This window comes from Nannobrachium achirus (assembly GCF_963921795.1).
Source record: "Nannobrachium achirus genome assembly, chromosome: 6".
Taxonomy (NCBI): Eukaryota; Metazoa; Chordata; class Actinopteri; order Myctophiformes; family Myctophidae; genus Nannobrachium; species Nannobrachium achirus.
Window position 1 is genome coordinate 42,726,367 of NC_137815.1, and position 17,086 is coordinate 42,743,452.

Here is a 17,086-nt window from a genome sequence, read left to right on the forward strand (position 1 = left end):
CCTGATAATAAGATTGTCAATAAGTTCCACAAACGTCGGTTTAATCTTTTAACCTATGGTGCGAGAAAAAATATTTTGTTGTCTTGGATCAATGAAAAACCGCCAAAAAAGAAAGATTGGCATAAAATAATCATGCAGTGCATGCCGTTGGAATATCTGACCTGCCTGCTGCGCTCCACAACCGATACCTTCTATAAAATTTTATTTACGTTTTATTGGTCCTCAATTGGCTGAGACCTTAATAGGGTTCCTTAACAGAAATGATATGATTGGAAATTATTCAAAATTGGCGGCAATACCCATACAGTGAGTTTGAAGTCGATTTTTCCCATATATGGGAGTGCGGGCATATCAATGTAATTGGCGGTTCTGGACAACCGCCTATCTGACCGACTCGACACCAGCTCGACTCGACGCGTGTTCCGAGTTTTTATAGTAGGATAGCAGATCTGCAAGCTCACAAATAGCAGATGTACAAGCTTATTGATATTATTTGAATAGCAAAACTATAATTCATGCCAAATTAACACATTTTTCTAGGGACCCTCAAGGACCTCTGGGGGTCCCCAGAGCCTATTTTGAGAACCACTGACCCATCCGGTCTATGTGGTTCTGCTTATAAAGGGGAACAGGGATGTCATATTTGGATAGATATGGTTGTCATTAATCACACTTAAATTGGACATTGTCAGCGGAATATTGCTGACCCACCCACCATCAGGAACGCCACATCCACGGCAACGGTTTCCACTCACCATACTCGGAATCGCTGACAGGATATTTTGTTAATGTGTGCATGGTACTCCCAGAAAACACTGTGTTGGGTTGAGTGGTTACATGGCCAAGTGTGCCAGTTTACCACCCTGAAACTAGAGGCCACTGTGTAAAAGTCTAGTCCAATTAAAAATGTAATTAATTTATGAACCACTTAATACCCGATGTTAACCAGATTCTTCCAGGTGTTAATAATGTCAGCCAAAAAACAATCTGACTAGCCATCGTCAAAGAAAAGGGGACGCCCACTCGGGTTGTCCCTCTTCCAGCTACAGACTCTGTCTTGAGAGAATGGCCAAAAACTGACACAAGGCCTTGAGAGCTTGAAGATCTGCTATTTCTGCCGAATGTTCACCCCAGAATAGATGCAAGCGTAAATGTGTTCTTTTTTTCCCCTCGTTGTTACTGTGTATCCTAGTTCACATTTATTCATGAAGGGCATGTTACTGAAAGTGACTTCAATGGCTAGCTTGCTATAATTTTTAGAAGAATAATAAAAGATGCATACACAATGAAAATGTGGGGCGCCCGCTGGACTAGCGGTCCAGGCGCATACCACATAGGCTCTGATGCATGATGGCGCGTCGCGGGTTCGAGTCCCGATCCGACGATCTTTGCTGCGTGTCACTCTCCGTTTCTCTCACCCCGTTTCCTGTCTATATCTACACTGTATACTATCAATAAAGGCAGAAAAGCCACAAAAAGAAATATATATATATAAAAAATAAAATAAAGTTAAAACATTAAAAAAATGAAGTCATTTAATTTTAATCTTGTTTTCTTTACACAAACCTGAGTATTGGTTGCCACAACTGAGTAAACAGTTGAGAAACATCCCAACTATTCAGCAGAGGCTGAATGAAAGTAGTAAAGCTGTTGGCTTCAGTTAGCCCAAGCTATTCATGTTACGTAAGGTCTCCCCCCTCCCTTCTGCTTGTGCTTGCCTCTTTTCAGCCTCTTTCATTTTTGCACAAAGGATCGCACACACACACACACACACACACACACACACACACACACACACACACACACACACACACACACACACACACACCATCAGCAAGGCATGGCCACTGTCCAAAGAGGGGCTCCAATGTCACTCCATTTCAAAGCGTCCTTTTGCTAGTTGTCCTTTTGATGGCCGCTACCAGGCAGCAGTGGGACATAATAGCCGAGGCCCTGAGCTTTGATATGAATTTGTCCCTGATTCTCCACACTGCCCCGGACCTCTCTGGAGCAACCCTGCTCATGTCTGAATAAGGAACCTGACAGAGCTGGAAGATTAACAGTTCTGGAGTCTCGAGCAACTGCACACCATCCTGATACCCGCTGACATCTACAGCTGCACACTGGGCCTTGGAGCAGCAGGTTGCAGATTGGGTTCAGCTTGTGACTGTGAGGTTTCTTAATAACCACATGCCCTATTCTGGGCATGTCATAATGGCTGAACATTAAAATGATGGCGAAAATAGGCAATCTTATAGATTGGCTATTTCCGGTGAAGAGAGTATAAATGATTAGGAGGACAGAAATAAAAACCAGGAGTTGCAACCAGAGCTTAATCATATTCATTCATGATGTACTGTGTATCTACTGGACTTAACTGAACGTAGGCTTTATGTACTGTATGTCCACTTACCAAATCTAACAGTACAGTAACAGTTTAACTAGTAAGACACCTCAGGGCAACATGCAACCTCGTCACGCCAATTCTTGGCCATCTGGCCTGTGTATGTCAGACAGTTACCCATATATGGAGATCCATGTACTGTATTATGGAGATATGCTGTGAGAGCCCAAACATGCTTACTCAGTTATTCGTTATGTGAAAGTCCTATGTCTATGACATCTGACATCAAAGTCCTATGATGTCTATGACATCTGACGTCATACCCTTTTATGCCCATACATGGAGATTGGAGATCCCTGTCTGTAGAACCAGCCGATTGGACACGGACTATGCATCGTGCGTGTGCGGGTATTTCATCAGCTTCGAAAACAAAACAAAAAAATTCAAATCCGTCCAGCCTTTGTCTATTTGTAAGCCGTGTTGTATACACAGAAAGCTAACGGCCGGAACAGAGGATGGATCATCCTGCTTCCGGTTTCGGCCTCAATGTTAATCGCTCCATCGTCTCCATAATGGGTCCGTGTTGAAACCGATCGCGGAGAATTAGTTCCGGCCTTTTTTTCGGGTTCCTCAGGCCTGGTGGAGAAGCATTTTCTTTTTTTTTCTTTTTTTTTTTGGGGGGGGGGGGGGGGGGGGGCAAGAGATTGTGTTAATATTGATGGGCCAGAGCGTGATGTCAGAGTGGCAAACCCATTCTGTTAAGATTGGTTCCCCTGACAACTTGTGATGCTACCCATTTACACAGCTTTCATCCCCCTCCTCAAGTATGACGCTAAGAGCAAAATGGCTGCCATGAATTTCTTGACTTACTGTTGAGTGCCAGATCAGACCAGAGCTCGATCAGTGAGAGAGGGAGGGAGGGAGGGAGGTTGTGTTTGATTTGAGACCAGAGCTCGCTCTGCACAAGGGGGGGTGGGAGAGAAAGAGGGAGGCAGAGTTTGGAGAGGGCCTATTTCACCCATACAATAACCCGGCCAATGCTGGGTTATCAGAATCTGAACATGGTCACTTATTTCCCTGGGCTGTTGTTACACTGTTCATATCGTTGTTGTCGGGTGGAAACCTTGTATGTCCAAAACTCACCTTTTTGGAGTGGTGAAAGCACTCCCAATAGACAGGTATGTCCGTGGGTATGTCCGTGGGTGGGTGGGTGGGTGGCTGGGTGGCTGGGTGGCTGGCTGGCCGTGTCCGTAGCCTGGCAATACCTTGAGTGGCCACACACAACACACTAGTTAAAGGAGGGGCGCTGTTTTGTGCAGGCCAGGCACACTCAACACACATACACACACGCACGCACGCACGCACGCTGCTCAGATTCACCACTCCACTTCGAACCGAGGTTTGATTTTTTATATTTAAAAAACGATTTAACTCATTTAACGCTGATCCCGAGTATACTTGTGAAAAATACTCGAGTATTTAGAGTGCCGATCCCGAGTATACTCGCGTAAAATACTGTATATAGAGTAACGCTGGCACTCTTACCCTACGGTCCGTTGGAAAGTCCTGGCACGATTGGACTCGCCGATTCATCATCATCACGGATCCACGTGCACAAAATAGTAATCCCTTAACATGGAGGCCGACGGTGGATCTCATCTTTAATGTCCATTTTCTCCAAACAACACTTTTAAAGCCAAGGATGGCATTAGATTCTCGCTACAATAACGTAATAACAAAGGCAACGATCGGCCATTACAGCAACGGAATGGGGTGACGATCGCTTCCGTTGAATGACGTCATGACGTCAAACCGGAAATGTTTACGCAATGGACTTCTGGCCTTCAAAATAAGAGGCGGGCCGCGGATGGAGCCTGCGAGAGGCACGCTGGACATTTTAACCCGTTCATGTCTGGAGCACTAAATGGGTTTAAAATAACGCATCGGACTGCAAGGCGTTGATCTGCTATTTTCACTAGTTGTGTGTGACAGTCTTGTGTGGTGAAGCAGGGCTTTGCTTTACTAAAAAAGAAAACGTACAAATTTGAAACCTGGAGATACAAGGTTTCTGCCCGACAGTGATGATATACTCTCATGGCTTCCTTCCACTCTCCCTCCCCCATGTTGTGCCCCCCCGCTCCACTCTCCTCTCCTTGCTCCCCGTTTCTGAAGTCATTTACAGAGGACTTCCACATGCAGCAATTACTGTAATGATGTGTATAATTATAGTTTTCTTTGTCTCTCTCTCTATCTCTCTTTCTCTCTCTATCTCTCTGACAGGCTGCTCCCTGTCAATTATTTTCTCACATTTCAAAAACGTTGCAACCAGTGGCCAAAACCACAGCGGTGGGGTGACACAGCTCTTTTGTATCAAAACTAGAACAGTTTTGTAGGAGGGTAAACAAAACGATGAACTTGGGGGCCTGTTCAGACATTAAAATGTGTCCTGCGTGGTTCTGTCACAAGCGGACACCTTCACACAGGTGTGCACACTCTCAATTCTTTTTGTGACCCTTTCTCAGGCCACATTCAGTGGACAATGCCAAAGGAATAGCTTTCAGAATGGCCTAAACATTCTCCAAATGTTTTCTTCTTCTTCTATAGGTTTCTGAAGGATGGGATTTCTGGTTTCTTGACATATTGTTGGTGCTAAATTACCCATGTTGAAATGCACTCGTAAAACCTGCACTCCATGTCCCTGGTCTAAGAATAGAAGGTCATATTCAGTGGCTTCTGGGCAAAGTCTTTGTAGTGGCGTTCACATTTCTTTTACTGTACATTGGCCAAGCATCACTCAACAAACCAATGTGTCATGTAGGTGTCAAATCCCTGTGCGTGTCAGTGTGTGTGAATATGGTTCACACACTGAGTGAGTGCCATGAGCATGCAACATTCCAGACGCTGTTAGAGGTATGTGAATTGCGTCTTATGGAAGAAAGCATGTGAAGAATCTGCTACTGTGAGAATACCACTGTTGTTTACTGACACACTATTGCGTAAGCCCCCCCAACCCCTCTCTCTCTCTCTTTGAGAGCCATACCGATACATCCTTCACTATTTGACTTTTTTGAAGTCTTAAAGGATTTTTTAATTTTCTATTTTCTAAAAACTAGAAAAAGTTTTTCAAATTGACTAGAATTTAATTTGTACTTTTTGCCAAAATATCAGTCAAAACAATGATAATTGGTGGTCTAGATCTCTTTGGGATCGGCATCTTACCCAAAAATCTGCTATTGGTCTCCCTCTCTCTCTCTGTCTTATATCGTTACACAAAAACATAATAGTGTTAAATAATCTATCACTTATTGTATAGCATTTTAAAGGGAAACATACCGTTCATCTGATTTAGCTGGTCAACCAACCAATCCATTTTTCCCAATTATAATTATTTTAAGTAAATATCCAGTTTCCTACAAATGTCTTATTTGTTTTTCTACTCTTCAGTAAAAAATAGACATACAAAAATAAAATTGATAATAGTTTGGGGCACAGAGTTTCTCTTTTGGGTCTAGAGCTGAAAAGGTTTTGGAAACCCTGATTTACTGTTTTATTGTATCCATAAGCACAATATATCAATCTTGGGTAATGTCTGATATTACCTGTACCTACATGTACAGTATGTATCTGTGAGTTATTTATTTATGGTGTTTTTGATGATTTTTTTGTGTAGCCATGTCAAAGACATCATTATTTTATCGGATACAAAATATGAATATCTTTTTCGTTTTTGTTTTTGACTACAGATCTGGGACATGAGTGATGATGAGAGTATCTGAGGAGGATGAGGAAGGACGTCCAGGTGACCAGAGGAGCTGATGTGACAGACTGGACCAGAGCCTCAGCTTCCTTCATACACTCTAGTGAGGGTGCTTGCCAAAAACAACCCATTTTTGGCAAGCGACACCCTCATGAAATGGAGTGTAAATGAAGCTTAGCTCCTGCAGTAACTCCTTTTTTTGTTTGTTTGTTTGTATGTTTTCTTTCTTTTTTTCATGCATTGGAGATGGGAAATGTGATTCTAAATGTAAAAGCCCGTCTGGGAAGTGACTCTTTCTTAAGCAATGTGAGTGCCGTCAGGTCCAAGTTAATTATTATCAAGTAGTATTAACAAACGGGTTATCAGTCATAGCTTGACGGAGAACAAAGCACATGAATGCTGATAAAAGGAAGAGATTGAATGAAAGAGTAAGTGCTTCACAGTCTCCCATAGAAATGTCTAAAGAAAAACCCCTGATAAGAAGTCTAATCGACATACAGGTCTCATGGTCTCATCGTGACTACATCCTCAGCTGAGTTCAGCCAAAGATGTAGACTTTCACCTTAGTGTAAAACTCCCCAAAACATAGTCAGTGAGTAATGGGCCATCCATCCGAACCATTTTAACTATAAATATATTGTTAAAGTGGATGCCGAAGTCCGCAATCACAACTGTAAGACAACATCAGTGTGGACGCTCCCTTAATTGTCTTCAGAGTTTATTATAGTATAAAATCAATCCACACCAAGCACAACAACTATAACATCTGATTCATGTTTAGTTGTGCATCATGTCGCACAACTAAAATAATCAATCTGCAAGCAAAACTCACAAAAGCTTGTTTACTGATATGCTTGGTAGAAACTCCCGAGTAAGAAGAGAGATTCACATTCCGCTGTATATGTGGCTACACAGGGTGGTAGAGAGGGGACAACACATACACTACATAATATACTTGATTGATATTAAATATACCTTTGTTTTAATATCAACCATATTGACTTGAGACTCACTCACTCATTCACTCACGCATACTCTCACTCACTGTAGGTTTGAACTTAATAAAATGTTGCATTTTCTTTCTAAAAGTGTGTTGGCCAAGTGGATCGAGAAACCGCCCCGTTACTGAATCGTCACCGGATCCTGTGTGTGGTCTGCTTCAAATAATAACTAATGGAATTGTTAACCAGTACAGTGGGTGTCCTAGCTTACACCAGTGGAAGAGAAATGAGACCGCCTCCAACCACTGCAGAGGTGCTATTTAAATTGAAACGATACACAGGTTAATTGATGTTAATGGCACTTTTTGCCTCCACTCCAAGACTATTCCCTGTGTTTCACAAGCCAGTGCCTTTTGGAAGCCCCAGACATGCTCCCAGGTCATGGTACCGTACCGAATGCACCGTCAAATTGCAGTGGCGCTTCATATGAAGATGGCTTTCTGTGCAATAAACACTTAAACACACCCACAATGCCAGACTGCCCTGGAGCTACCACTGTACTGTATACTGCACTGTACTGTACTCAACGTTTTGGAGCTGTACATCGCGTACTGGGTAATTAAAAACATATTATAACCATCTGTTCTGTATGTGAGTGCATGCCTCTTTGTTTATGTGGAATTACCCTTGTGTTTGTAAAAAAAGAAAAAAAAAAGAACTGGTAACATGTATGGACAATATGTATATTCTAAAAATAACGAAGGGATATTTAATCACCAACTGGAATAAAATGTTTCTTTTATGAATGTTCCTTTTCCATATTTTTAATAGATATGATAATGTATATCATATTTAAAGAAGAAAGTTGGCACACTATAAACAATAATAGTTGTTTAATAAACAATAGTTTAATATCTGTATGTATTGGTGGCACTAATATGTAAAGAAGACTACGTAACAAGAATAGTTGCCTGTATTTGACAAAGACTTTATCAATCTCTCTTCCAGGAGTTCGCTCTAAAGAGCCTGACATGTCTCTGTACTTGGACCGCTTTTTTCTGTCTACACTAGATAGCCGATCTACACGCTCACAACGTGTAGCAACACATTGTTGTGAACTTGTAGATCTGCTATTCTAGGGGTTAAAGCTATACTGTGTAAGTTGCTCAACTAGTGGTCAGTAGCGTCCGCGTCTTTCGGCCGTTTTTCGCCGCGGACCGGGCCTCACACCCCCGCGTCACCCCCGCGTCTGCCTCCACCTCGCCGAGATCTATCTTTAGAGGGGTCCCTGGTTCCTGTGCGTTCAGGCATTCCGGAGAAACGGAGTGTTTCACCCGAGTATAGATAGAGACACACAGGCGCCTACAAATATGGCCGCCCTATTGTGATAGCTAGCGACCCCACTTCAAGATGCGCTGTGATTGGCCGGCAGTGTATAACCCTCGCTGTGATTGGCCGGTAGTGTATGATGACGTAATTTTTGCGCGAAAACCGGACCCCGGTCAGGATCATAGAAAACATATAAAGAGAAGGCTTCAGAAGCTGAAAATAACGGAGTGGGTGTTCTAAAACTTTAGCGATTTAAGAGTTAGGACAATTTTAAGATTTGTTTTATAAAAAAAGTTACATGATACAACTTTAATATAAAATACAAAACTGCACATATACAGGGAGAATTTCACACACACAAAAAATGACCCACACTATTAGACTGTGGCTTAAGAGCACTTTATTGTTCATCAAGGCTACTTTACGTACAAAAAAGGTGGCCTGCCAAAACCTTTTTTAGTAGGAGACACAGAGCCACAGATTGACTGTTTCTTGATACAGTTTTTACAGGTTTCTACCATCATGTCCATGCTACTTCCATGTCAAAATTGAACAAAAAAAATATATATATTCATCCTCCACCATTGTTATCATCAATGTTTCCATTTTAATTTGTTACTTTCAGGGGCCATGTTGTGACCCTAGATACAGTACATGGTATGTCAATAGGTATCAAAATGTACCCAGCAATGAGCAGCAAACGCATGCTCAAAATGCATCTCGGCCAATTAGATAATCCCGTAAGTCCCAACGATTCACACTAAAGGCACACATAAACCTTATGTTTAGATGTGTTTGCTTGCACAAAGAACTTGTTATCAAATTAACTTCAATTGAATTAGTTTTGGGACTTACAAAGTTCATCTGGACAGTTTGATTTTATTGACTCAGGCATGTTCAGTAATCACGAGCAATGTATTTGAAATGGACTGAAAATGACATTACAATTACAACATTAGTTCAGTTGTGATGATTGATATACTGTAGCTCCTGAAGTCTTCGGAGCTTCTTACTCGTGCTTATACTATAACGTTAATATTACATGCTGGAGTGGATATTTAACCAGCCTGCCAACCCATGACTAGTCATTTACTAGTTATGGTTTGGGGATGTTATCAAATCAAATCAAATTTCATCGATGTTTCAAATGGAATAGATCTATTTTTCTGTAGGACATAGCAGTGAGTGAAGTTTAGTGGTGCCAGTAAAAAATCTGCCATTCAATTTTCCCATAGATTTACAAAAGATATTTATATCAGTTATTTTAAGCCTAGAATCAAGCCATCCCGGATCCTGCTGAATCATGACTATAAAACCTTTGATTCTGTGAAAAGAAAAAAGTGAAAGCCTAAACAAAGGGTAGATGTAGTCTACTTTTCACACTGAATCAAAGGTTTTGTGGTCATGATTCAACAGGATCCTGGATTGCTTGATTCTAAGCTTAAAATAATTGATAATATTTGTAAATCTCTATGGGAGAAATGTATGGCAGATCTTTTAGTCAGTGGCACCAGTAAACCACACCCACTGCTAAGCCCTATTACAAGGATGACGTTTTTTTTTTTTTTTTGTTCATTAGTCTCAGCTGTCAGATGGTTCAACAAGAGTATTTAATTCATTTTGATGTTTGAAAAGATCAACGCCAAAGTAGCTGTTGTCACAGACACACCAGTGGCGCTTAACGCACTTTCATACATTTCCTGTGTTCCTGCACTTTAAGCTTTTTTTTCTTCCTATCAAGACAAACTATAAACAAAAAAGATCAACTTTTTTCACAAAAAAGAAAATGCATGATTACAATATAAGGACAGGGGAAAAAAACAATTAAATAGCTACATATCATTAAACAAATTAATTGTTCCTCAAAAAATACCTACGATTTTTTTTCTCTGTACATTCGTTACGCACAGCGTAATGATGGTCTTATAGTTACCTATTATAAAAAAAAGATTTTTTTTTTTAATTAAGTGATTTTCCTACAGTGTGTAGGGAAGTGTGTGCCGAAGCAGAGAGAGCCTTCTACCTACAGGGTGGTAGTGAAATGATAATAAAAATGAATAATAAAACCTCAGGACACAAAGCCCCTTTCCCTCTTTTAATTTCCTCACGTGTTACTAATTACATCTAATCTCAATCAGGGAGGTTTAGAAACGGGGGACATGTGAACCCCCCCTCCCCTCCTCACTTAAAAGTGGAGATAGCACGAACCGTTGAAGTACTTATTTTAACAAGATGCATCTTTCAGTCAAAACGTAGCTATCTGATGCTTCCTTTATGCTCTGTCGTGCGACGGCATCACAGACCGAAATGGCAGATGTATAAGCTCACATCTTGAGCTTGTAAAAGTGTGGCTTTTGGCCCACGGTGCCATCGTACGACAAAGTATATATCGGGGCTTAACTCAGATAACTGGCAGGTGCTGTTACAATACCTCAGTGGACTGGCAGGTGGGTTATATATAATTATGAGTGCTTGGAATTCACAAAGCCAGAATTTGTATTTATTTTCTGTTTGGCTCTGGTTCCACCATGTTCAAAAAAACGAATTAGTTGATGGAAGATGGAATGTATGGGCATTCTAATATACCCATGACAGAACACAGCTCCTTGACAAGAGCTTTTGGACGTGTTCTGGCATGCCATCGATCGAAGCAGTAGCTACTTGCATATTCCATACTTATGCTTATTGCTTAAAGTATTAGCAGTAACATAGCTGAGGTTTGTTAATCACTACAGAGCCCATTAATCAGAATGAATAGCTAATGTGAAAGCTGTGGCAGTCGTGTCCAATTGACCATTTTACCAATGGCTATAGAGAAGGGGAAAAGCAATGGGGGAAAAAAATAACATTAAAGAACTTGACTTTTTCAGAGCAGTTCACGTCTACATTATGAGTTTCCCAAAAATGTTTGAAACCAAATACTTGATTGTTGCATTATAATGCAATGATGATTAAAACATTACTTGATGGCCAATCTTATTGATTCATAAACAAAGTATTAAAAAGGACGTTGTAATTCTAGGCAACTCAATTTAGCTGGTGGAACAAGCAAAAACCATTAAGGAACTCTAGGTTGCCTTTGACTAGTTAGTAGCTGGGTTTGTGGATATGGTGATATTGTGTGTGTGTGTGTGTGTGTGTGTGTGTGTGTGTGTGTGTGTGTGTGTGTGCGTGCGTGCGTGCGTGCGTGCGTGCGTGCGTGCGTGCGTGCGTGCGTGCGTGCGTGCGTGCGTGCGTGCGTGCGTGCGTGCGTGCGCCATGCGTGTGTGTGCGTGCGTGTGTACTATGAAGCCTGCTCAACGTTCCCTATAGGAGGAATGTATGCCACCTTGATACAGGCTCCTGTGTAGAGTATCATTACATCCATTTCCTCTACTGCAGTAGCCTAGCTTAACCGCATCAACAACACAAAGTTGTTCAGAGAAGAAAACATTGAAATACAAAATAGATCTGGACACCAAGGCAAGAACAAAGCAAGTCAATTGCTGAAGGCCCTGCAGTGGAGTCAGGTATGCCATGTCACACCAAAAAAAAGAGTTGCTTGAAAAATAGAAATCTTAAAAAGATGTCAACGATCTCCCTTTTTTGACAAATCTTTTATGTGTCGTCTACTGCAGTGTTTCTCAAACCTTTGCATTTCAAGGTCTCCACTTAACTCTAGCAGTGTACAAATGGAACCAAATTCCATTTGTACACTGTCGGAGTTATAGACCTCTATGGGACAATGTAGACCCCCATAAAGGAACCCAGAGTTCCTGGAATCCACTTTGAGAACCACTGGTCTACTGAATTTTAGTGGGGAAAAAAATATCATTCTTGGCGATTGTTTTGGGAAAACCGCCTTGTGTTCTAATGTGGACATTCGCATACCTGATCTTACACTTATAGAGACGAGACCTGGCTTCCCAAAAGGCATCTTAGCATTGTGACTTTAGTCACTTTACAATGGAATGTGGGCAGCTTTTGCAGATTACAACAGACATGGAAATGTTAGCCTGCTAGCCCACAGCAGGTACTTGCCTGAGCTAGTGCACAATCACTGTTAGCTAATTTGACTGAGGGCTGAAGGATGTGGTAGCACAGTGATAACCAAACATTCTAAAGGACTCCTACGGTCTTTCAATTCCATATTTAGCTATGATCCTCTTTGGGAAACCAGTCCCTGAGTGCCTGTCTGGTGTCTCAGCTCAGTCATGCAGAAGGTTGTAGCATCCTGTACCACTGATGGATCAACATCTTAAGAAACCCAAATCGGCCACATTTCCCCAAGCCACCATAACACCAACTTGACAATTGTTCCATTGGTAGCCGGCGGCACCAACCTCTGTGTGCCACGGTGGTTTTGGGAAACGCAGCTGTCAACATTTAACAGAGCCTGTCCGGAGGCCGTCCCACTATAGCTGTCTGTTACCATATTGAGATTACTGAAAAACCAAAAAATACAAAATAATAATAATAATAACAATAATAATATGGAGTACAACTGACCCAGCAGTGAGTGTATAGTGTCTACGACTGTTACTGACAACAGAAAGAACTAACATCTGAATCAAAGGCTAGTAGTAGTAAGATTGAAATGCCTAAAAATAAAAACACAAATAGATACCAGCTATTAAAAACAAAGAAAAAAATAAAACATGCATCTGTTAAAGCACTAGTTTACCCATCAAACCTTCTAAAAAAAACTATCAAACCACAGTGTGTAGGAGAAGGAGGGAGGAAATACGGGGATAGGAGATAGAGCGGGGGGGGGCATATGAACCAAATATAATTACAACAACCGTGTTCAAAGAGTGAAACACACACACACACACGCGCACACACACACACACAAAGGGAGTGTTTGAAGAAAGAGATCTGAGTAATCTTCTCTCTCCCCTGGTTGAGAGACTAGACTTTTCAAACCACAAGGTGACAAGGCAACATCACCCATCCTATCATCACTGTCAGCAGTTAAGCCCTCGACACACATCAAAGCACGTTATTCAGCAAAGCCCCCTGACACACTGGAGCTTGTACAGCTGGCCTTTGTTGATTTTTGCTATTTTGTTTTGTTTTATACTTTGGATTTCATAATCTTTCCATCATGTTTTGCCGTGTCCCTCGACACCGTAATGATCTGACCCACTGTCAACCACATGAACCCCAGCATCCCTATTCTGGGGTGAACGTTTGGCGGAAATAGCCATGGAAAAAAAGGAGACTATCTTGTATAACAAACAGATCCCTGGGGGGACCCAGATCCACTAAGCATAATAGTGTTAAGTGGTTAAATGCACCATGTAACCATGGCCTAGAACAATGATACAGTACACCACATAATCAATGCACTGGAATTAGCTCATTTATTGAACTGGGTGTATTTCTATGTTTGTATAGGACATAGCAACATAATCAGCATGTTATGTGCCCATTCTTCTCATGTGAATTATATATTTCCAATATGTTCACTTGACCGGACATGCCAATTGTTCTAGCCAGTCATGACTTATGTTATTTCTATTGGGCCTAAAGCAGAAAACGAAACGGCAATGGAACTAGAACTCAATGTCTTATCGAATCAGCTGCGTCAGCTCCAGTGTGTGCAAGGCCAGATTACATCGTTCAACAGAGTTTAACCATCTACAAGTAGTGCAAAATCAGACCATTCCCTTCGCTTTAAGTAGACACATACGGAGCAGCGCCAACCAGGACACACAGTTACACAGGGGAGAGTGTGAGAGAACGGGAGCAGTGGCTGAGAGAGAGAGAGAGAGAGAGAATGAAACAAGATAAAAATAGAGGAGTGATCATAAAATGGCTTTTGTTCTTTTATCTTTTTCCTTTCCAAGAGGGTGGCGAGATAAAGATCTGCATCCGAGGTTTCTTTGGTAGCGCAGTCAGGTGGTTTGTAACGACGTTCTCCATCTCCGTAATAATAATAATAATAACAATAATATTAATAATGTAATTCACGTTGCTTTCCTTTCAAATATCGGGCGTCTCATAATGCAAAAGCAGTACACAAAACTACTTAAAAAAAAGAAATAAAGAAAATGTTAAAACAACAAAATGAAAGTTTTAAAAAAACAACTCCTCTCGTCGCTGTTTTTTTCTTTTTTTATATATGTACATTGTTATGGACACTAGTTCAGCTCCAAGCTTGGCATGCAGGGTTGATTGTTTGAAGGGCATGGAGCCAAGTGATGCGCCAGACAAGTCCCAACGTCGACCCCCACTTTAAAACCTCAAAACCTTCACCACGTTACAACTGGACCTTAGCTAGCACGTCAAGTGTCAGCTACGCAAACGGCAAAAAGCGTTCCCGCTTTAACGGAGCGGTGGGGGAAAACGCGTCCTGTTATTATTGCTTTCATTGATCCTCTGCGAGTGCATAGGGTGGGGTGGGGGGTAGGGGGGAGGGGGGAGGGGGGGGTGTAGCCTCAAGAGTTTTTTCATGTGGTTTGGGAGACCAGCCGGCGTGCAGACGCTCCTCGAGGGTGCTCCCGAAAAAGGGCGAACAACAAAGGCAGGGGGCGGGGGGGGTCAGAGCTGGAGTTGATGGGGAGAAGGTCAGAAGGGTGCACACCACGGGTGACTGGGGAGGGGTGACGGGGGCAGGGGGAGGCGAGTGGGTGAGGTGGGCGGGGGTTAATGAATCCCTCTAAAACCCCTCCCCCTTCAGGAGACGACGGAAGGGGAGTGGTTGTGGTTGACCATGTGACTGTTGGGGGAGGAGTTTGGGCTGCTGCCGGACGAAGAGGGGCTGCCCTTGCTGTTCTTGATCTGCAGCCAAGTCTCCCCCAGGGCCTTGGCGAAGTGGTCGTCCACGGAGCCCGTGATGGACACCGAGTTGGTGGCCACGGGCTCAGGCTCCTTGTAGTTCTTCCCCAGGCTGCGGCGGAAGTGCTCCTCGATCACCGGGTCACAGGCCGTGTTGTTGGCTGGCGGGGCGGAGAGGAGGGGAGAGGGTTATGTTAGATCATTATAGTTATAAACCAACTCATTGTGTCCGATTGTTATATCGTCGTTTGTCGGTGGAAACCTTGTATGTCCAAAAACGGTTCGTTCTGTATTTATCATTTTAGAAATTATTTAAAATTGTGAAAATAGCTGATCTACAAGCACACAACGCTTCGCATCGCAAGGCGTTGTGTGCTTGTAGATCTGCTATTTTCACTAGTTTTGTGCGACAGTCTTGTATGATGAAGCAGGGCTTTACTTTACGAAATAACGTACAAATTTGAAACTTGCGGATACAAGGTTTCTGACCGACAGTCAGACAATATACTAGTATGGCGCCTCAGGGCGACAGGTTGCGCCACAGTGATGTGGACATCAGGGATCTCCATATATGGCATAAAAGGGATTTGTTCCCCTGGCATCACAGGGATCTCTCTAATAGGGCACCATTAATATTGATGACATCAGGGAACTCCATATATGGGTATAAAAGGGATTCTGTTAGGGTGACATCACAGTGAAGCCAGAGCGTGATGTCAGAGCGGTAAATCCATTCTGATAGAGTGGTTCCCCTGACATCACAGTGACGTCAGAGCATGAAGTCAGAGTGGCAAACCCATAGACCGTAAAAATGTACACAATTAGTTGCTGATCAGCAGGCAGTTTCTAGAAAGACATTTTGTCTTTTCCCTAACAATCATCAATTCTAAGAGTAAGCGTGATGTAGGATTCTGAGAAATAAAAATAAAATACAACCGAGAAAGAAAGCTTTTAACTCGCTCTGACACTAATCTTTTTCTATGTCGTTTGAAGTTCCATGCTTAATCACAACGAGGTCATGAGAATCATAAAACAGTCTGGTAAAGTTATCAAACCAAAGCAAATGTGACAGTTAAGCCTGATTACACGTAATTGCGTGCGGGTGTCGCGCATCGAATCTGCAAGTGTTGTGAGCTTTCAAATCGGCTTTTTCGGCACAGAGCACCTGTACGCAACAAAGCACAACTCTGTATTTTGTTTTTGTTTGAGTCTGTCTGTGCTATTGGAACTACCATCATGACTATGGATGAACGATGAAACATAGACAACTGTAAAACAAGGGGAAATAGGGGGATTTCTAACCCTGCTCTCATTAACATCTGTTACATAAGTCTCTTTCCAGCCTGAAGAGAGTAGTGTGTTTTCTCTGGAGCAGATGCATGTTCCTGACAGTGTTTCCCACACAGTCTAGTTTCAGATGAGACCACAGCATTCTACTGGGAATAACTCTGCTATGCTAGCAATCAATCAGTCAATGAAATCAACAAATACCTAAAGTATAGATGCGTTATTTTCCTTTCTTGTTATTTTACTAGAATTATTAATGGCATATCTATTATAGCAATTTATGTACTAAATCAAAATCTTCAGGAGATGGGAGTGATGCATGGTTTACTGGGTTTTCTTTTTCAACTGGGTGGCATATTTACTAATATCCTGCTCATTTCGCAAACTCATTTCTAAATGCTCTGATCTGATTTGACAATTGGACAAATGTTTTGTTGTTGCTGAAATAAACCAGATATTCTATCACTGTATTTTCTAATATCCTTTACCAAATGCATGAGTGTAACACTGTGCAACTGTGTGCAATGTGAAACTGGTGTAAGCACTCTTGGAAACACATCAGTTGAAACTAACTACATAACATAAATAATGTGCTCCTCACTAAACATGCAACCCAGGTGTTGTTGAGAGTGCACATGTGTACATATTTGCTTCCTGCCGGTCTCT

General features: G+C 42.0%; 2 protein-coding genes across 2 annotated transcripts in view; one reads left to right on the top strand and one right to left on the bottom strand.

The window, feature by feature from the left end:
• atg7 (ATG7 autophagy related 7 homolog) overlaps positions 1 to 7,816 on the top strand; it is a 137,376-nt gene extending 129,560 nt beyond the window's left edge. The window contains exon 19 of the mRNA XM_080727270.1: positions 6,088 to 7,816. Within this exon, the coding sequence (XP_080583396.1) occupies positions 6,088 to 6,120 (33 nt within the window). The 3' untranslated portion in view covers positions 6,121 to 7,816. The remainder of the gene's footprint in view (positions 1 to 6,087) is intronic.
• Positions 7,817 to 11,660: 3,844 nt separating this feature from the next.
• The window catches only part of vgll4b (vestigial-like family member 4b), a 30,560-nt gene continuing 25,134 nt past the window's right edge, over positions 11,661 to 17,086 (bottom strand). Inside the window, exon 5 of the mRNA XM_080727539.1 lies at positions 11,661 to 15,294. Within this exon, the coding sequence (XP_080583665.1) occupies positions 15,032 to 15,294 (263 nt within the window). The 3' untranslated portion in view covers positions 11,661 to 15,031. The remainder of the gene's footprint in view (positions 15,295 to 17,086) is intronic.